The sequence below is a fragment of the Crocodylus siamensis genome, chromosome 2, assembly GCF_052110815.1.
Source record: "Crocodylus siamensis isolate JL-2025a chromosome 2, ASM5211081v1, whole genome shotgun sequence".
Classification (NCBI taxonomy): domain Eukaryota; kingdom Metazoa; phylum Chordata; order Crocodylia; family Crocodylidae; genus Crocodylus; species Crocodylus siamensis.
Window position 1 is genome coordinate 275019098 of NC_143396.1, and position 22158 is coordinate 275041255.

A 22158-nucleotide genomic window follows, 5' to 3' on the forward strand; every position below is an offset into this window, starting at 1 on the left:
GTGTGCATAGTAATGGAAACCAACTATGAAGTTGATTTAAATGCAGCCGACACTGATGACTGTAAAGTACATGAGCCACGTGGGGCAAACATGCTGATAGGAATCTTTTTTTGGCCCTTAAAAAAAAAAATGGGCAGGTGTTCTCTCCATAGTGAACTGGCACAAGACCTGGACGTACTGCAATACCAGGCTGGCACCAGGAAGGCAAGAGCTAGCCCTGATATCTTTCCTGTGGTGCCAAAAATACTATGTTCAATCTTGGTCAAAAGGCAGAGATGCTGATGGAAACCTACCACAGGGATAGGTTACTGCGCCCCATCTGAAGAAGACATATGGTAGAGCCCATTGAGCGTAGTCCCCCTCAGTGCCAACTTTTTTAAGTCTTAGTGAGCCACATTTTTACTTCCTCTTCACTCCCACATCTGAGCTGTGCCTTTCTTTCTCATTTCCACTGAGTCCTGTTTCCTTACCAGTCTTAAATATCTGGCAGACATCACCAAATGGGGACCCAAACAGCTTACCCAGACTTCTTCTGTCAGCCCATCTCATAGCCTGTTGCATATGATTAGTGTGGCCTCATCTGCATATGAATGTTTGGAGGATCCCAGGACTCATGCCAAGAACACCCAGGTCCAGTCATGAGCCTTTTGGCTTTGGATTAATATGTTCATGGGTGCTTGATATGGTCATTGTAATGGGAATGAGGATGGTGCAACTCTAAAGGGGTGTTTTGGACTGTCCATAGCAGTGAGCTATAGCGGTCATGAGACAGGTTTATAGAGGTATGGGTGTGTGTTTATGTATATATATGTGTGTGTGTGTGTGTGTGTGTGTGTGTGTATACACACACACATTTTGCAAAAAAGGTTTGTACTCTCTAACTAGGTGCTAATGTGCTGTTTAAAGTGTCTTTATGGAGCACCTGTGCTAAAACTTGCAGCAGTTTCAAAAAGGTAAAATGTATCGATTAGGGATGAACTAAGTGTATAGATACTGTATGTAAATTGCTACAACTATATTTATTTCAAGATCTTTTTTAAAAATTCATTCCTCACTTCCATATGCTCACGGAGAGCAGGTCTGACAGTAAGGAAGGGGGAAGGGGCTGGAGGAGGAAGAAGTTGGGGGAGGGGGTCAGAGGGCAAAGGGGCTTCTTGACTGCCCAAATTTATTTTCCCTGCTATAGCAATGGGAGGCTGTCAATTCAAGGCAAACCTTCAATAATTAGATTCTATACCTGGCAAATTATATCTGATGTACAAAATTTCCATATATGGAGTCTAATTATTGGAGGTTTGTAATATTATCAGGGTTGTCTTATATTTGAGTAAATATGGTAAATTGTGCGTTCCCATCCTTCAGACAATATTTTATTCTTATTTTAGTAACACAACTGCTCATAAGTATGTAATAGAATCTGGGCTTGAGATCTTTACCATGTCTCCAGACAAAGAACTAAAACTGCTAGCCAGATGTAAAGATGATAGCATGGAAACCCACGGCTACTTGCCAAGGCAACACTGTGAGAAGTTCATCTCCCCTCCCAGGCGCTAGTCATATGCTAGTATTTCTACCAGACGGCTGTTCCTGGTTTCTGCAGACTTCATTGTTTGTATTGCTAAATGGCTAGTAAGCATGTGATATATTTGGAGCAGCATTGCTGCAAGGGAGGAGTGTTCTCCCTTTCTTCCTTTTCTCGATGACTGTGAGGTTGGGGTGCTGTCACTTTTACTTTGCACCTGCCTAGAGTCCTTCTGGGCTCAGGGAAAAGGTAAAGTCTCTTCTCTACTCTTAAGTCTTTAGTTTTCTTGGGTCTTCTTTTCCAAGACTAATTCCAGTGCTTGTTTCTACTGCTGCTCACAGGTTTCATTAGTGGGACTGCGCAGTAGGCACTATTCCTGACAGTATCACAGTTCTCATTAACAGTCTTTAAAACAGGGAGTGATTAATTTTATTCTGTTGCTCTTTGTTAGTAGAGCTGGCTGGCTGCAGACCCAGGAAGACAACACCAGATAACTTTTTAAAATGTAAACCAAGTATAAGCTTATCTTTGTAACCATGAAAGAGGATATATTTCCCTGAAAGTCAAGTCCTAATTTTTCAGAGGCAAGGAGTGTCTATAACTTTGACTTATAGGCATCCCAGAGCTACTCAAAATGGGGCTTTTCATTTTTCCTAGAAGGGGTTACTTAGGTCTGCCTTCTGCTTGACCATTGACTAACATGGCTAGCTACCTCTCTCTACACTTGCTGTGTGTGAGTGTTGTTTTGAATCTTGTAGTAAGTTTTTTTTTATTACTATAAATATGTTCCAAAATAGCAACTTACTATATGTGATTGGCAATTTGCATTGCACACAATGTAGTGTTCGTCACTTTTAGAGATATCAAAAATTTGCTGCTGTATAATTCTAGTTTTAAATGATGTTGACCAAAATGACAAAAATATGACTGATATATTTGTGTGGGTTTTTAAATTATTTTATTTTTAATTTACTGAGGGAAGCCAAATGTGGTTTGTGATCACAGCCAGACTTTCATATTCTTCCAGTCACAATAACAGCATTACAAAATTTTGACTATTTTGAAATGCGTGACAATTTTGTAAGTTCCCATTCTAGAATAAATGTAAATTCCAGGCAGGAGAGTTGGAAAAGGGGGTGTGTGTGTTTCATAGCCAGCTCCCTTTCCTACAAGGGACTGATGATGGTGACAGAAGCAGGGGAAGGAAGGGCAATAAAGAAAGAAACCACAGGTTGGTTGCAGCCAATAACACGGCAGTTATTCATCCCCTGAGTGATGTATTAGAGCCTGATGGGTGGCTTCTTGTAGAAAGGGGTGGCTTTTTCAGCTGGAAGGGACAGATTAAATAGCTAACAGTGTCCTTTCAGCAGCAGTGGGAGGCAGCTTGTGCTGCCCACTGTTCTCTACCTGTGTACAGATGGTTCCTCTGAGGCAGGGTTGTCAACCCTGGGAGTATGGGTACTCCCAGGGGTACTTAAGAAGGCCTTAGGGGGTACACACGGACAGGTGGGACTGGATTGCTGCCATGTACCATGCCATGCAGGCGCCACCTTCCTGGACAGACACTTGGATCGAGGGAAGGTCTCATGCGGTGGCTGCTGCCACTCTGCATTCAGCTGCGCCACCCCCTCCTCCCTGCCCCACTCCATGTCTGGCTGCTGGGGGTACTTTGATCCAAAAAGGTTGAAAACTCTTGCTCTGAAGTAATCAGTGATAGGCAAAGTTCCTGTTGGCCATGAGGGAAAAATTTAAAATATCCATTGAGGGGTTTTTGTTATGGATAAATAAATAAACCAGAAGGGGGAAGAGGGAATTGCCAAATATCTAGGTTTATCTGATTCATAGATTGTAAGGCTGGAAGGGACCTCGGAAGATCATCGGGTCCAGCCTCCTGCACCAATCAGGAAAGATAACTGGGGGTCAAGTGACCCCAGCAAGGTGACTGTCTAGTCTCCTCTTGAAGATTTCCAGGGTAGGTGACCTCTGGAGGAGCTTATTCCACAGTCTGGAGACCCTGACTGTGAAGAAGTTTTTCCTAATGTGGAGCGTGAATCAATTTCCTGGAGTGGCCGTTACTCCCGATTTTCCCCTTGGGTACCCTGGTTGCTCACTGAGACCTTGATGTACTCCCCTAGCATAGTGGTAAGCTGCTACCAGGTCCCCCCTCAATGTTTTTTTCCTGAGGCTGAAGTCCCAGATCCCTCTGCCTTTTCTCGTATGGCTTGCTGTGTAAGACTGATCACATGCGTGGCTCTTCTTTGGACTCTCTCAAGCTTGTCCACGTCCTTGTTAAAGTGTGGTGCCCAGAACTGGATGCAGTACTCCAGCTGCAGTCTCACTAGTGCTGAATAGAGCGGAAGAATCACCTCCTTGGCTTTGCTGGAGATTCATCGATTGATGCACACCAGTGTATTATTTGTCATACTGGCTACATCATTACACTGCTGGCTCATGTTCATACTGTGGTCAATTATTACCCCCAGGTCCCTTTCATTTGTGGTGCTAGTCAGTTTGGTGCCACCAAGCCTGTAGGTGTGTTGGGAGTTCCTCATCCTGAGGTAGAGCACTTTATATTTCTCTACTTTGAACTTCATCAGATTCTGATCCACCCAACTTGTTAGCCTGTCTAGGTCCACCTGTATCTGTAGCCTATCTTCAAACATGGCCACACTCCCCCATAACTTGGTGTCATCTGCAAACTTAGCCAGTAAGCTCTTCACCAGCACATCCAAATCGTTAATATGGTGAAAAGTACTGGTCCGAGCACCAACCCCTGCGGGACACCGCTGCCCACTTCTCACCAAGATGACACAGAATTGTTCACTGTGACTCTCTGGGACCTATCCCACACCCAGTTTCTCACCCACCTGACTGTCTTGGGGTTAAGCCCACAGTCCTTCAATTTTCTTACGAGGACATTGTGGGATACTAGATCCAAAGGTCTTTTGGAAGTCAAGGTGTATAGCGTCAAACTGCTCTCTCATGTCCACATGGCAAGTTACCTGGTCATAGAAGGAAATGAGGTTGGTAAGGCAAGACCTGTCCACGACAAAGCCATGCTGGCTGTCATTCAGAATCTTACCTTCCACAAGCTTATCATAGATAGACTCCTTGATGAAATTTTCTAGGATTTTCCCTAGGATGGAAGTTAGGCTGATTGGCCTATAGTTACCTGGGTTCTCCCTCTTGCCCTTCTTGTGGATGGGCACAACACTGGCACTCTTCCAGTACATAGGGATTTCTCTAGAGTGCCATGAGTTGTGGAAGCATTTCGCCAGGGGTTCCTCAGTGACTTTGGCTAGCTCCTTCAGCACTCTCGAATGAAGATCATCCGGTCCTGCTGACTTGTATATGTCTAATTTTTTTTAACTGGTCATGCACCAAGTCTACAGCAATAGTAGGAAGGCAATTGTTACTACCATGCTTATCCTCTACTCTGTCTGGCATGGTTTTCCCCTTGGAATTTCTTTACTGTCCGAGCCCCCAAGGTCTGGATCAGCCTGCCATCGGAGGTGGTTCAAGCACTTACATTGAACACCTTCAAGAGCAAATTGGATGCTTATCTTGCTAGAATCCTATGACCCCAGCTGACTTCCTGCCCTTTGGGCAGGGGGATGGACCCGATGATCTTCCAAGGTCCCTTCCAGCCCTAATGTGTATGAATCCCCGGGTGAACTCCAGATTGAGCTCCTCCCCCTGGTTTGGTGGTCTGTAGTATACACCTACAGTTAGGTCTTTCTTGCCGCGCCCCACCCACCTACCCCGTGCAACCTGACCCAGAGCATTTCAAGCTGTCCATTTTTGGAGCCGACATTGGCCTCCAAGGAGGTGTACTGCTCTTTCACATTGAGAGCAATGCCTCCACCTTTCTTCCCCACCTGGTCCCTTCTATGCATGGTATAGCTTTCTATAGCTACACTCCAGTCGTGTGAGGAGTCCCACCAGGCCTCCATAATTCCTACTAGATCATAATGCCACTGCAGAGTAGGAGGGCTAGCTCCTCCTACTTCTTCCCCATACTCCTGGCATTAGTATATAGGCCTGAGTCCTCCTACTGAGGCCCTTGTCTTCCTGTCCTGCTGATGGAGAACTATTCCCTGGAGACAGTTCTTTCGGTAAATCCAATATCTTTTATTAGATGAACTAAAATAGTTGGAAAAATTCTTCCTAGCAAGCTTTTGAGTACAAACAGCCTTTTGTACCCAGGCTGATAAAATGTCTGCAATTATTCTGAGCTCTTCTCGGACCTTTCCTCCAAAGAAATTCCAGCTTAGTGAAGTCTTGACAGTTTGTTACTAAGGATTTGCACAGGAAAAGCTGTTTCCCCATATGAACGCTCTGACTCTGTGCAGCATGTGCTTACTTTATTCCATGCTAGATATGGGACAAGCTCCACTGCAAAATGGAATAAGAGTGTTCAGGTGAGGAGTTAGCTTATTTTCCTTCAGCTTTCCTAGAGTAGGCAGGCCCTAACTGGGTGAGACTGAAAATGGAGTTGTTTGCTCCAGCTCCTAAAGCAGTGGGTCAGTCAGCACTACCTCGTTAAGTGCTGGCTTGCTTATGCCCAGATCAGAGTAATTCTCTCTTTCACTGTCTTTTGCCAAATTCCAGCATTGCAAATATAATAAATCAGTATCAAAGGGCAAGGAAAATGAAAACCTATTGGTTGCATAAAAACCATAGTGCTACATTAAATCATGTTATTACAAGAGTACTGAAAGGCCAGCTATTCATGGGTTTGTGAAGGCTGCATGCAAAATAAGAAAATACATGAACTTTGAAATGATTTCCAAATGCTAACCTAGCACTGGGCTGGCAGATGTAACAGATCAATGACCGATTAGTGAGCCATTCATTGAACAATACTAGCCTTCTATTAGCAGCTCTTTAGCTGATATCTGTCCCTTAATTGACTTTGACAGAGACTTTTATCACTATAGCTTCATGGCAGCATAAGCATTGTCAGAAATATTTATAAACAGGTCAATCAGACTTTCTGTTCTAAAGTCAGAGGGAAATCTGCCATGGAAATCTGCCATTGAGTTACTTGTGGTTCAGAAAACTTACATTATAGAGCATGCATAGTTTTTAAACATCAGTCCTTCATGAATACAAAAATCTTATGAGATTTATATATCCCAGTCCATGAGTCTCAAGGTGCCCACGAGCAGCTACAGACTCTGCGTTAACAGTGTCACTTCTTGTATAAAGAATGCCATGAAAGTATAGCTTCTGTCAGTACTTATGCAGTTTCACAAGCTGGACTCAGAGAAAATAGTCTTATTTAGATTTTAACCAGGAAATAATCAGCTAATGTAAACTGCACACTTGCTGTTAACTCAATACTGTGCACCTTCTGTATTATTAATTTGCAGCATAAGTCATGTGTGATGGCTAGATTAAGTATTTTAAAATCTTGACCAGTTGTTTAGTGCACTTTTGGCTGCTCTGCTTTGCAGGCTCTGCACATTAAGAATTACAAAACATGTTTAAAGCTGTCAGGGAGCAGCTGTAAGGTACTGAGTAGGCTGATAAAAAATTCTTGGTGGTATGATTTGGCTAGCAAATGCAGAGAGCAAGTTGAGCTTCTATTGTTTTTGTGTAGTACAGATACTCTACACTGTATATCAGGTGTCCAGATATATGGTTCTACAAATGCTTATGAAATATAAAAAAAAAACCCATTGTTTCCAAGATTTGTGCCATAAAGCAATATTAAAGCTGTCAAAGAATTACAAAAAGAAATATTAATATGGCAAAGTTTTTTGTGGCTGATTATCTTTTTATTAGCCCAATTGCACAGTTTATGGTAGACTTAAGCTTTCAAGTACAGTACATTCTTCTTTAGGTGTGGTAACACATACATCCTTACACTCCTTTACATCCTAGACCTTGTAGAGAGAGTAAGGTGAACTTATCTTGTTAAATCAAAGACGTAGTTTATTCAAGTCATTTGTCTTTATCATAGGAAGGGAGGTTCGGTTTAATTAAATGTTTTCTGGATGACCATTGTGTAACTACTGTTTGTTTTGTGTAACTGATCAGCAGACACATATTAAGTTGGTTTGGTGTTAAATTATTCTCTTGTAGTCCAAGCATTTCACGTTAGTGAATTCTAAAGACTATAACCCTTTCCTATAAGCAGTCTACTGCTTACAGCCGCCATGTCGTTGTCTCTGGTCTTTTAGACAACTGTTTGAACTTTAGCAGTGCTAAGACGTGTAGTCTTTTTATGCAAAGCATAGTCTTTGACCAGTTCACATCTTCACCATAGACTGGTTTGGCAGCTTGAATAACTTGGATTTAGCTTGACTAGCATGCTTGAAGCACAGTGTATCACATGGATGCAAGCAGCACACTTGATAAAGATTCCGTTGATACAGTTCAAATGGAATCTGTCTTATTGCAGTGAGTTCTATGCATAAAACAAAAACCAACCCCTCAAACTACCTTAAAAAAACAACTTAGTGTTTAGTAAAGTGAATGTTCTAGTTTTTCAGAACCTTCCTGTTTCTTGCTCTCCTTTCAGCGTAGTACCTGCTTTTGTTTGAGTACTGGTTCGTGCAGTCTCTTTATATAATAAATGGAAATAAAAGCAGGTGATTGATAAATCACTAAAACAGGCATGGGCAAAATGCAGCCTGCCAGGCCATTCAATCTGGCCCACAGGGCCCCTAAAAAAATTTAGAAAATTAATATTTATCTGCCCTGGGCTGCCTGTCACGTGGCCCTTGATGGCTTGCCAAAATTCAGTAAGCGCCCCTCTGCCCAAAATAATTGCCTGCCCCTACACTAGAACTATTCCACTAGTACAGGGGTGGGCAATTATTTGGGCCTGAGGGCCACATAGACTGTTTTTGTGAGCTGTTGCAGACTGGGTTAACACCCCTCCGCTCCACAGCAACTCATCAAAATGCCCTATTTGGGATGTGGCCCTGGGTAAGTGGGCAGCAGTGTTCAAGATAGGAACAGGATGTGCAGGTGAGTCTGGGATCACAAAGCAGGGGTGTGGGGCAGTGACAGCATAGGTATGGGTCAGAGCCACAATCTACGTAGGTTACACAGGCAAGGGTGTGCAGGGAGTGGAGCTCAGCCCTGTCCTGCCTTGACCCTGTGCTTTCACTGCCCTGAGGTCCTGGCCCTGGCTCTGGATGCAGCTCCCCACCGACCTGTGCACCCTGCCTGTGAGGCTGCATCCAGGTCTGGGGTCAGGATCTTGGTGCAGTGGCAGCATAGGACCGGGGTAGAGCTGGAAGCCATCACTGGGCCTCGCTGGTGGGCTGCAGCACCCATAAGGGGGAGAGGAGGGCTGTAATCCCCACGGAGGAGGCTTGAGAGGAGCTTAGCCTCCCTCCCCTCTCCCTGCCCATCCTCTCAAGCAGCATTAGGTGAACAGACCGCAGGTGCGGGAGGGAAAGGGATGGACCTAGTGGCAACTCCACACCCTGCCACTTGCAGTGGCCAGGACCAAGCTGGGGCTGAGGTAGGTAGGCAGTGTGGGGGCACCTCCATGCAGTACTAGCCCACTGCTTGCCTCAGGATGCCCGTGTGGTGGTGGTAGCCACCAGCCCTGCTGGCTTGACATGGGGCGGAGCTGTGTGGGGGCAGCAGCAGTGGCAGGAGCCCCAGTGAGGGCAGTGTATTGGGGGCTGGGGCCGAGGACCGGTCTCCATGGAGACCAGTCCCCAGTCCTGACCCCCGATGCAGCACCCTCACCAGGGCTCCCGCTGCTTTTGCCACAGCCCCCACACCACTCTGCTTTCCACCCCTCCACCCACACCAAGCTGGCGGGGCTTGGGGCTGCCACTGCTGTGCCAATATCCTCGGGCAAGCTGCAGGCTGGCACAGGATGAGGGTGTTGCAGCGCACCTAGTAGGGCCCAGGAAACTGCTGCAGGCTGGGCAAAATCGCTTTGTGGGCCAGATCCAGCACATGGGCTGTATTTTGTCCACCCCTGCTGTAGTACATCAATCTTTATCTAAAAGAACGAGAGGACAAAAATAAACACACCAAGACAAAAGTTTATAAATGTTTTGTGCAAACCTGAGTTTGTATCCTTTATCCTGCCATTGCTTAAGGACCAGGACCATGAGAAAGTGAGCAACTTCTCTGAAATGCTGAGTGCTGTTAGCTTCAGTGTTTTTGATAATATCCCATCTCAGCTGAGGCACTGAGCATTTCCCCAAGATCAGATTTTAAGTCTGCATTGTGTCTTCACGTGCACCATGAACTTTCACTGGAGTTTAGGAAGAGCTGTTTTGAAATTAACCTTTTGGTTTTTTGTCCTCTTTTGCAATTTCTCTTTTAGGGGTGATTTTGAACTTTGAGTAACTTTTTGTCTAGATTCTGAGCTAGTCTTGAAAGTATTTGTAATGGTGAACTCTGCTTTCTCTCTGTGTAACACTGATTTTGCATTTTAGGTCTAAGATGTGTTTTATTTGTAATCTGTATAGCTTGTTCTGCCTGACTGTCCTAAAGATGCTTTAGGTCTAGAGCACTGCAAAGGAGGTGATGTGCCCTAGGAATTGTTTTCTGCCTAAAAAGACCAGGCCAAAGACCCTCTGGAGGAACTTGTGCTTGTCATATTATGAAGGGGTCTTTAAGAGCCTACCTTGGGGGTCTTTAAGAGGAGGCTTGATGCCTACCTAGCTGGGATCATTTGAGCCCAGTTTTTTCTCCTGCCCAGGCAGGGGGTCGGACTTGAAGATCTACAAGATCCCTTCCGACCTGACTTCTGTGATTCTATGAAGGTAGTAATTTCATAGATTTCAGACATCAGGGCTGGAAGGGACCTCGGGAGATCGAGTCCAGCCCCCTGCCCAAAGGGCAGGAAGTCAGCTGGGGTCATAGGATCCCAGCAAGATAAGCATCCAATTTACTCTTGAAGGTGTTCAATGTAGGTGCTTGAACCACCTCTGCTGGCAGACTGTTTCAGACCTTGGGGGCTCAGACAGTAAAGAAATTCTTCCTTATGTCCAGCCTGAAACGGTCTTGCAGGAGTTTGTGACCGTTCGACCTCGTCATCCCTTGGGGCGCTCTGGTGAACAGACGTTCCCCCAGATCCTGGTGGTCACCCCTGATAAACTTATAGGTGGCCATCAGATTACCCCTGAGCCTACGCTTTTCCAGGCTAAAGAGTCCCATGTCTCTCAGCCTGTCGTCGTAAGATCTGTTTTCCTGACCTCTGATCATGCGCGTGGCTCTCCTCTGGACTCTCTCAAGCTTCTCCACATCCTTTTTGAATTGTGGAGCCCAAAACTGGATGCAGTACTCCAGCTGCGGCCTCACCAAGGCCGAGTACAAGGGGAGAATGACGTCCCGGGATTTGCTCGAGAAGCATCTATGGATGCAAGCCAGCGTTTTGGTCGCTTTATTACCCGCAGCATTGCATTGCAGGCTCATGTTCATCTTGTGGTCAATGATGACCCCCAAGTCTCTTTCTTCTGTAGTGCTATCCAACGCTGAGCCTATAAGGATGCTGCAGGTTTTTCCTCCCAAGGTGGAGAACCTTGCATTTTTCGGTGTTAAACACCATGAGGTTCTCGTCTGCCCATTTGCTGAGCTTGTCCAGGTCAGCCTGGATCACCCGCCTATCTTCTGGCGTGGATGCTTTGCCCCAAAGTTTGGTGTCATCGGCGAACTTGGCCAGTCCACTCCTGACTCCAATGTCCACATCATTAATGAAGATGTTGAACAGTATGGGTCCCAGGACAGAGCCTTGAGGGACCCCACTGGTCACAGGGCACCACGATGAGTGACTGCCATCAATCACAACCCTCTGGATCCGACCACGGAGCCAATTTCCCAGCCAGCAGATCGTGGTGGAGCCAAGGCCGCAACTGGCCAGTTTGGCTGAGAGGTGATCATGGGATACCAGATCAAAAGCTTTTTTGAAGTCAAGATATATGACATCAATCTCTTCTCCCTCGTCCAGGTGATAGGTCACCTGGTCATAGAAGCAAATGAGATTGGTCAAACAAGACCTACCCGCAACAAACCCGTGCTGGCTATCCCTTAGGATGTTAGCCTGGGCCAGTCCCTCAAGGATGGCCTCCTTAATAAACTTTTCTAAGATCTTCCCCAGGATAGAAGTCAGGCTAATGGGCCTGTAGTTAGCCGGATCCACTCTCCTCCCTTTCTTGAAGATCGGCACCACATTGGCCGCCTTCCAGTCTTCGGGCACTACACCAGAGCGCCAGGAGTTTTCAAAGATCCGTGCCAGGGGCTGGGCTCTGACGCTCGCCAGCTCCTTGAGTACCCTGGGGTGCAGATTGTCAGGGCCGGCTGGCTTGAAGGTATCCAGCTTCTCAAGGTGTTCCTTCACGAGGTCAGCATTTATGGAGGGTAGGGGATCCCCATCACCCGGATCTCCCTGTCCCACAGCAGGCATGGGCGTCCCATGGGACTGATGAAAGACTGACGCAAAGTACCTATTTAATAGGTGATAAGATTTAATAATGATGAGAGGGATTTTCCTTTGAAAGAAGTTTTTGTTTGTTTGTTTTAATAATCAGGAGCAGGGGAAAATGCATGGAGAGTTGGCAGTGCTCCAACATGACAGGGCATTGTACAAAACTGAAACTGGATAAACCCAGCAAATCAAGGCATACTCGCTGAACTATCCTAACCAGCCCTTTCAGAATTCCATCATGTCTAGTTCAAAATATTTGCTTTTTTGTAATAGCAAGATGTGTTTTGTTAGAAACTGCTGTTGTGTTTAAAATACTTTAATTATCAGGAAATCAGATGAAACTTCAGCACTTCTATTCCTGTCCCTTTGCTGTTAATATCCTTTTTCCTTCCTGTTCCTTTGTCCAGTGTAAGGCTTAAAGGCTTGCTTTTTGCTCTAGGTTAGGAAAACCAATATTGATATACTTCACTTTCTTTTGCTAGGCATTCTTACTGTACTGCATTTGTACACTTCCCAGAATATAATAGTAGCAATAACATGCAGCCTATCATGTGTTGCTACTATTATTGGGTACTGCAAGTTTTGTCACCACCAAAAAGCTCAGAGTAAATTACTGCAGTTATATTCTTACTCTTGTGAGTTGCTTTTAAAAACATGAATTTTAAACCAGTCATTTTATTCATTCTCTCAAAGCCATTAAGAAAAAATAATGGTGCTTACACTGAAATGAACAAGCTAAGAAGAGTTTTAGAGAGGGAAGGATGAAAATTATATATCCTCCCATACAGTGTTGAATTGAATGACAATTTTACTTGAAAAAACCCTAGTTTCTAGATGCTGAGGTGCTGATGGAGCAGAGTTGCTCTCTCCTGTTTTTACAAGAATTGGACTTGGTCAGTAATTAAAGGGGCAGATCTGTAGAACAAGAACATTGGTTGTTTTTCACCGTTGCCTAAGGCTTGTGACCATTTTTTGCAGAAGGCATTTGTTTAATTGCCATTATAGTTGCCTTTATGTGTGTAACTGTGGTTGAGATGATTAAGAGTTTCCTTACAGGCTCCTGTTTTCAGTGGTTTATAACTTTTAAAATTTATACTTTGAACTAAACTATTACTTTTTGCTCTCAACTTTAGGAAGCATTTTTTTTTTCTGAACATGAAAACTTCTTTAGCCGTATTTGAGGAATTGACCTTTAAGTAAACATCTGCTAGACACTTGACAAAGTAACTGTCTTTTTCAATTTTAATTTAAAATCTCTCTCTGAGTTCCAGTAACCTTGTCCTTTATACTGAACTCTGGAAACTCGGTTATGATTTGCATAGCAACCTTGGCTGCCTTGCAGTTCGTTTTCCAGTTAGATTTCATAGACATCAGGGCTGGAAGGGACCTCGGGAGATCATCGAGTCCAGCCCCCTGCCCAAAGGGCAGGAAGTCGGCTGGGGTCATAGGATCCCAGCAAGATAAGCATCCAATTTACTCTTGAAGGTGTTCAGTGTAGGTGCTTGAACCACCTCTGCTGGCAGACTGTTTCAGACCTTGGGGGCTCGGACAGTAAAGAAATTCTTCCTTATGTCCAGCCTGAAACGGTCTTGCAGGAGTTTGTGACCGTTTGACCTAGTCATCCCTTGGGGCGCTCTGGTGAACAAACGTTCCCCCAGATCCTGGTGGTCACCCCTGATAAACTTATAGGTGGCCATCAGATCACCCCTGAGCCTACGCTTTTCCAGGCTAAAGAGTCCCATGTCAGTGGTTCTCAACCCTGTTAGAATCAAGGCACCTTTGGGGGAATGTCAGCCTTTAGTTTTCACTCATTTTTTGATTACAGAAAAATAATGGAGTGATTCTTCTTTTGCCAAGAACTCAGAAAAATTAAAACCAAGAATATTAAATCTTCATGCTACAGTATTTATATTCTGCATTTCTCCTTACATGTTGGTGAAAAAGGAAGAAAGAAATATTAATTCTTTTTCCCTCGAGCTACTGATAGTTGTTTTCATGTTTTGAAAAATCAGTGTTTGCAAACAAATACTGCAAGCAATTCAAGGAAATATTGAAATTGGTTTCCATGTTTGTTTAATTTGTAAGGAGACTTTCCCATGATGCTTAATTGATTTTTTTTTTTAAATGTCCAATGTTCACCCCTCTCCTCCTACAAAATCTCAATTTTTGGGCCAAATTTTCCTGACACTTCATTTATGGTCCAGATTAGAAATAGAAATCATATCTGGAGTGGGATTCCAAGCACATCTGTGGAAGATAATATTTGTTCTCAGCCCAGCAAGTTAAGTTAGAGTATTCAAAAAAAAATTAATGAAATAATTGCACTTTAATGAGTTCTTAAAAAAATACTGACTGTACCCTAATGTGCAGGTGGACATATAATACTACACTTGAGTTTGAGCAAGGAATGAGTGGCCATAATAGTGAAACCAGGGATTTCTGTTGACTGTCATCTTCAGCTAACTGTGCCATTTACAACACTTGTTTTCAACTAAGAGGACTCCAGACTTTTTAAAAATAGTTTAATTAGTACAGACAGCACAGAGGAGAGCTGAAAAAAAAATCATGCTTCTCATAGACAGATCTTCTCTGCAGTGAGAAATTCTAGACTTTTCAAAACTAAAGATGCATTTTTTGAGGTCAGATGCTTAAAAACTGATGGTTGAGGTCCACAGATAAACAAGTCTACATGTGTAATCCCAAATTTTTTCATGTACAGTTATTGTAAGTGCTAACAAAGCATTTGTATATACAGATAGATTTTTAGATGTTAATATGCTCTCATGCACACAGTGTCCAAATTATGCATGCGATAGCAGGTGTCATTGTAAGAATGTAAATATGCTTGCATTTTTCTGTGGAGGCCTGGGGACTCTGCCCTTTGGGAAACTGATACATAATAGTCAAATGCTAAAATTGAACAATACATGTTTCAGCTAAATAACTGCTATATTGCACCTGCCTACCTACCTTTAACAGTGTCATTTCCCTAGATCAGTGGGGCCAACCTTTTTAGCATCAACCACAAATTAAGCCCATGCCCTCCAGAATGCTACTCAGATCACGTTCTTCTGCTGCTCTGTTTTCTGCTCGCTGCCCAATCTACTGTCATGCTGCCTTGCCCTCTCCCTGACTTGCCAGGCACAAAGGCCTTCCATGTCATTTATGGCATACATGCTGCAGTTTAGTCACCCCTGCTCGAGACCCTTAGGCTGATCTAAAGGAGAAGCAGCTAAAATATAAGATCCACAAAATATTTTTAAAACACTCAAATAATTTGGCTGGCTCTTCCTGTAAAATGGTAGTGTGGCCAGCTGTGGGAAGGCAGAGTTGTGGTGGTGGCTGCTGTGTGCGAACCCCCCACCCCCATCAGGCTAGTTGGTGTGTGTGAGCCCCGCAAAGGGGCACCCCTGCCCTCAACCCCTGGCCCTGCTCCTGAGGAGGCACAGGGGCATGTTTCCCACCTTCTTGATCTGCCCCCCGCACTTCCCTTTCCCCTGCCCTGCCCTGCCCCGCCCCTTGCCGCCATACACACTTACCTGTTGGGGTGGGCGTCAGTGTCTATGTGTGTGTCTGCATGTCTGTGCCTTTGTGTGTGGGGCTGGGGGCCTGTTGTTGGGGAGTGAGGGGCACCAGCAGTGCCAGGGGGAGCTGTGGGGGGCTTTTAATTTTAATCACGGATTTAGGGTTTTTAATCAGAGAATTTGTAATTTTTAATCAGAGAACATCATGTTCCCTGTTGATAAGTGTGTTTGTTTCCAGAGGGTAAAAACCCGTGGGTTCCAAGAAGATAAACATATCTTCATATTCATTCCTCCTGTTGTGTATTTGGCTTGATCCACTTCTGCCCACAAAGAATAAGCATTAAATTGAACAAGCTTTTGATCCATTCTGCTGTTAATAAGCTGAAGATAGATCATTTCACAGGAACCTGTTCCTGTGTTGTGTATTTCTTGCTTCTCGCTCTCTTATTTCATATTAAAAGTGTTGAGATGTATTTTCTCATGAAATTCTGGAGGTTTTATACACACAGAGAGATGCACTTCACAGGGAACTCTGTCCTTAAAACTGCACTCCTTATTTCAGTCACTTGTAGACATTATTCATTAGAATAATGTCTTTTTTTGGCCATTTCTGTTGGCAGTGCTCTGCAGTGTGAGACACCTGTATTTGCTTGGGCCGTAAGTGTTTAATCTCTTCATCCTTCATTGATCTTGAGAAGGCAGGGAAAGCCTTCTGCTGCTTAATAGCTACTCATCCGTCCCAAGAGGATTGGCTTTTGACAAAAGCTGTAAATGTAGAACCTCAAAAATAGCAGGCAAGGCAGAGGGCCTGTTCATGGATAGAGTTTTCCAAGTGTTTTGTAGGCATTTGAAGTACACTGTTTTCCCCTCCCTTGATGAGGGCAATGAGTCAAGAGAAAAGATTTAACCTAAATTTTCCTACTGATCCTACACTGTACTTTAGTGAAACATGGGTAACTGAAGCACTGAGCTAGTGAAATTAGCTCATGTTAGAAGTTTTTTTCATGTTGCCATTCCTTGATGTCTTTTCACAATTCATATTTGGAAGCTGAGACATTGCCTCTTAATTTATCTGGATTTATCAGGACTGATTTCCTCCTGTCTTCCCAGATATTTGGATGCTAATGGAAAAAAGTGATTAAAAATATTTTCAGGGACAGAAGCAGAATGCCATATAATCATTCATTTAAATGCCAAACAGCACACAATTGAATTTGGTGCAGTGTCTGATCAAAGAAAGAGACTCTAGCTAAATGAGTAAGGATTGAAAGAGAGATGGCCATATGATTAAGGCACAAGATTCGGTTCACCTTTCTATGCAGTATTGGGCAAATCACATACCTCTTTTCGTCCCTATTTCTAGAGTGAATAAGACTAAATTAGTGAGTACTTCTGAAATACAGTTACTCCACTTCAGAATATGCCATAGCAAAGCCTACAACCAATAAAGTTTTTTCTGCATGTCAGCCCTTGATCAGGAAGATTGCTAAAAATGTCTGCTACTCTTTAAAAGACAAAGTCTTCTGCCATGATAAAATCCATTTTATTTTGCAGTTTGTGAGCATATATAAACCCTTTAGTGCTTTTATGTAGTCAATCAAAGGGAATTCTTCAAAATACCTTTTGTATGAAATTGCAAGGTTCTCAGTCTTTGAAATATGGTAAGCTGATTTATGTACCTGCCCAGGAGCTTGCCTTACTAGTAGTGTAAAAGAATGCTATTCTTACCTTTTGGAGTAGCTACCTAGTTACATTTCTTGTTGTCATACATGCAGAAATTAGAGAATAAGTTTTAAGTGACTCCTGTTTATTCAGTGCTCTGAAAAAGTAACCTGTAAATCCAAGAGAACTCTGGTGTGGTCTGGTGTGAAAAGTAACCTGTAAATCCAAGAGAGCTCTGGAGAGAAGGAAATATGTGGTGTTTATGTGGAAATATGAGGAAGATTAGTGGCAGTTTCAGGAGTGGGATGGAAAAGTGGCACTCAGGGAACTTGGGGGAGGGATAGAGAAAGGCAAGTCCCTAGTGTTTGCAGTATGCTCACCTGCAGAAGATGGGGCGTGTACAAATACTGTGGTAAAAGAAGAAAAAGTGGTGTAGCTGAGTTCAAGAACCATGAAGACAGTCTGTAGAGGAGGAGGGATGATCTGTGATGTGTGTGTGCATGTATTCATCTGTGTAAAAGAGATGCTTAAGATTCTTTAATGCTGTTTCATAAATAAGGACATACCATAATCACAGCAGAAGTGCACTGCACAGCAGCTCTTTTAATCTTACTTTTTTGCCCCACAAACTACTTTTTTTCTTTCTTGTATGCCAATTGTAACACAAACTGATTGACTCACATGAATATTGGAACAATATTCATGGTTCAGGTTCAGAGTTCCTGGTCTTGGATGTTGAAAATTAAAGTGCTTGTAGCTTTATTAATACTGCTTTTTAAAAACGAAGTTGCATGTATTTCATAGGCTCTGATCCCCTCACCTTATAAAGTCAACATGGGAAACACTACATTTTGTGTAGTAACTAAGTGGTTTCATCTCTACATGGAAAATAGTAGGGTTTCTTTCTTTTTATTACTTCCATATGCTTCTGCTGTAGATATCTGTAAGAATGAAGTGTCCTGTATTAAAAATCATCTTGCTGAAAATCTTAAATGCCATTTTAATTTTTCTAGCCAGTGGGAATCAACTTGGTCAGTGTTCATTCAAGTCCAAATGATCAGATGCTGTGGGCAATCGACAGCAAATGTAATGTTCATGTGCGAATTGGAATTACGGAGGAGATGCCAGTAGGCACAGACTGGGAACACATACCAGGTAAAAATAGCATTCATGTGTGCTTCTGCCCATCAGTGCAATCCTTGAAATGCTTGAATCCTGTTTCTGGTGGGTAGTGACTGTCACAGTGCCAAGTGTGACAGAGTGCTATGATTAATGCTGGTTTTGTTACTGGGTCAGTCTTTTGTCATGACTTGAGCGCGTGTCTCTTAAAGATAATCTTTCATTTAAGAACACTCTGATTCTGGATGCATTGCTGCAGGAAGAGGTGCTGGTTTTCCCTCTGAATCAGGACTTTAGCAGTGCTCACAAGGAGTTCACAACTGCTCTGCTCTTGGTGATTCTGTCTCTGAATGTGTCAAAGTCAGGATCCTGTCCTCATGTGGTTATTAAACACCTAGCTTCATTGTGCGAGGCTGCATTATGATAATCCACTTGTTTTGAACAAACTCCAGATTGGGTAATTATATCATGCCTGGCTAAAACCTGCCCTTTGGTTTAATTTGGTTGTCTATAGAGTTCCTAATCTGTCCTAAATAGTTGTGTGCACTGCTATGTGTTTTTAAACGCGTCAGAAAAGGAATTGGGAATTGTATACAGCCTAATAGTTTGTATAATGCAGTGAGCTCAATCTGACTAAAGGGGGCTAAATAAATGTCAAATTACTCCCACTCACAGTATATAACAGGTGCTTCACAGTGTCATATCCGCCTTTTAACTTGTAAGACCAAAATCTGCCGTCACTCTTGAGCACATCTTTTAAATTCATTGCGATTGTACATGGGTGAAGGACAGAATTCAGCCCCAAATGGACTGCCAATAAAGCAGGGAAGCAGACTGGAAAACTTTACAGCTCTCCATATCTGGCTATATTGGACAGCTCTCCCCTTACCAAGAGTGATATATAATACTGCAGTCTTACCTGCTTCTCTTACTAAACTGCACGGAGCTATTTTGCAAACATATAAGAAATTGCTTGAATTGATTTCGTTATGCATTTCCCTTCAGGATTGCAGGCATGTCAGTTGGCTATCAGCACTCGAACAGTTTGGGCACGCTGTCCAAACGGAGATGTAGCACGTCGATATGGCATTACTGACAAGAACCCAGCAGGAGACTACTGGAAGAAGATTCCAGGCAACGTGTTTTGTTTAACAGGCAAGTCAGTTGCATGATCATCTGAAACCCTCGCTGCCCAGCTTTCTGATACCTATTATATGCTCTGCCAAGTGGCTTTCAAATTGTGAGTAGGGAGGAATGTCATGTTTTTAAATGAAGGGTTTTGCTTGTTTGACCATAACACTTTAGGCAACCTAGGCTTTTATAGTGATACCAAAACCAAGGAAAATGTAGTTGAACAGAAATAGCTTGTTGAGTATTTGTAACTGGAGCATATTGCTTGAACTAAACACTAAGTGACTGTTGTTTTGCAGTGACACCTCTGGATGAACTGTGGGCAGTTAGTTCTTCAGGATACCTTCTTCAGCGCCTCACTAAGACCTTCAGTCACTCTTATGGCTTGCAGAAAGGTAGCGACCCTTCTGTTTTGCTTCACCCTGATGATTTTGAAGATGAATGGGAGGTGATATAAAAGTGCTTGAGCACATGAAATAGTGGAATAGCAAGAAGAACACTTGGAATTCTTGTAACGTACATCCAGATTGTTGGATTTTAAAGCCACTTATATTGGACATGCAATATTAGCACTTTTTTATTGAAAACTTGAACTGTCAGATAGTCCCACCATTGTGCATTCAGGTGTTTGTTCCAGTCTCTCTTGGGAGACTATAAGTGTGGCATACTGCAGTTGTTTAAGTGTGTTAATGTAGCAGCTCTTTTGGAAATATAACTCTAACCGTATTAGCAATGAAAGTGGATATTTTACAACCGCATGCACACTAATATATATCTATATATATATATATATATATATATAATGTACTTCTTTTGAGAAGGGCTTCTGTTACATTAAATATTTCTCAACAGCAGAAACATTAAACATTTCTCAATTTCTTGTACTTGATACTCCAGATAGAGGGAAATGCTGTCTGTCTATTTTACGCATTTAAGAAGATTGCTCTGTACAGCATGGAACCAAATATGGTAATATGTTTCCCTGTAACATCTAATAACATCAGGATAATACTGCACCGGTGTCAAAATTAACATGATTTGAACCATTTTCATCTTAATATCCCCAAGGCTGCACTAATTTTCCATCTCTGGAAACTTGGGTTCATAATCTGGCTTCATTAACAGGTGACAAGTTTGGACTCATTCTAGTTTCAAGTGGATGTTTTTCCACTTCACATAGTGTTTTCTGCTCTGTAGAGGCCCAGGACTTGGAGTAGCAGGGAAGCTGGAGATCGAGTTTGTTAGACAGCAGCAGGGAAGTGTGAGACAGCTCTCACGGTACCTGCTGCACTATATTTGTGCCTCGAATCAGTTTAGTGCTTTATCTTGTGGACTCATTTTTTTGAGTACCAAATTCAAATGTTTATAAAGAAAATGGTAATTGATAGAATTATCTATATATCCCCTAAGTAAATCTGTGATATTATTGACAGATACCTAACAAGATTGAGATTTTTAGCTATGTTAGCTAAATTTTGAAGTGTCTTATACTTAACAGATGTTGCAGCAGAGGTGTTTAATGAACTGAGCAACATGCTGAGTAAATTTAATCATTGCAGTTTATTTTTCTTTATACTCTAAATCTTCTTTAAAAGATACCTCATCTTTTTAATAATTAGAATTATAGATGAAAAGGACTTAAATTCAGTGATGTAGGTGGAATTACTTTTATGTTCATCATAAATGTGTACATCATATGAATGTTTAAACAGCTGCTAACCAGTGCTGTAAAAGAGCCAGCTTCAGGAGAGGGTGTAAGGAAAAGTGAGCACATCAATTTTGAGAACATCTGCGTTGGTGGATAGAAGAAAGAGGGTGTGTTTTCCTTCACTGCATGGGTCTGAGATAAACATGGTGCGAAGTGTAAATCTGTTGGTAGAAAGGACCAACTTGAGAGAGGGGGTTGGGGGAAGTTCTTTTTAGCAGCACTTCTAGAGTGGGCTGCCAGTTCTCAGTCTGATCTTTAAGTCTGGTAGTGAGGGGGAGGTCAGATTTGTTTCCCTTTTACACTTGATCTGTTTTGCCTCATCTCTTCCTCATCCATATATGGAGACAGCCACAGAGCTTTTTTTAGTCTGCCTGGCACTGGATTGTAATGGATTCAGCTTCTGAAGTAACCCAGCCTGCTTTGTACAAGCATAGCTGGGTGTTTTGAGAACCCCTCAGCAAGTGGATATCCAGTTTGAAAGTATCCTACAGCAATTCCTGCGTCACCTGCTTCGGAGGAGGGACAGCACTTCTCTGCTTCCTGCCAAGGACCAGATGCTTGGATACATGGGCGTTATTTAATACTGACACTTTTGTATTACACTTTTCTGAGTTGTCTTAGTAATGGCTGGAGCCTGCTAGCTGTTTGTATACTGTATTATACTGTACCTTGCTTTAGTCGTTAATATTAAATTGGTGTTGAAAGCCCCTCTGAAGTGATGGGATTTCTTAGTGTAATTTAAGCCTGAACTCAGATGGTAACTTTTTTTCATTTTTTTTTTTAGCTCCCTTTTATTTCTGTACTTTGTTTTTGTTTTCTCTGTTGTGTTTTGAGACAAGTGCAATAAACTAGGGTTTTTTTTTTCAAATTACTGCATCCAGAGACTCATCTGTTCTATAACTGATGAAAAATTAAGCATCAGTTTTGTGCAGGGAACTCCTCTTGAGGCTGAAGAGAGACAGAGGTATGTACAAAACCCCATGTTACATCAGACAGAAGGGGCCAGAAACTTTGGTCATGACAGTGTATAGACCTGGATTGAAGGGACACTGTCTGTTTTAAAAGTACCATGTGTGTTTGT

General features: G+C 42.8%; 1 protein-coding gene across 2 annotated transcripts in view; it reads left to right on the forward strand.

Moving 5' to 3' along the window:
- Positions 1 to 21784, forward strand: part of TECPR2 (tectonin beta-propeller repeat containing 2) — a 66842-nt gene extending 45058 nt beyond the window's left edge. Inside the window, exons 18-20 of one of the 2 annotated variants that reach the window (XR_016440376.1) lie at positions 18133 to 18274; positions 18468 to 18695; positions 19244 to 19382. Coding sequence is in view for 1 of the 2 variants with exons in the window: in XM_090034063.1 (XP_089890189.1) it covers positions 18133 to 18274; positions 19244 to 19393; positions 19669 to 19826 (450 nt within the window). In the remaining variant the exon portion in view is untranslated. Of the gene's footprint in view, positions 1 to 18132; positions 18275 to 18467; positions 18696 to 19243; positions 19394 to 19668 lie in introns of those variants that run through there. The other variant, XM_090034063.1, reaches the window with a different exon arrangement.
- The last annotated feature ends 374 nt before the right edge of the window (positions 21785 to 22158 follow it).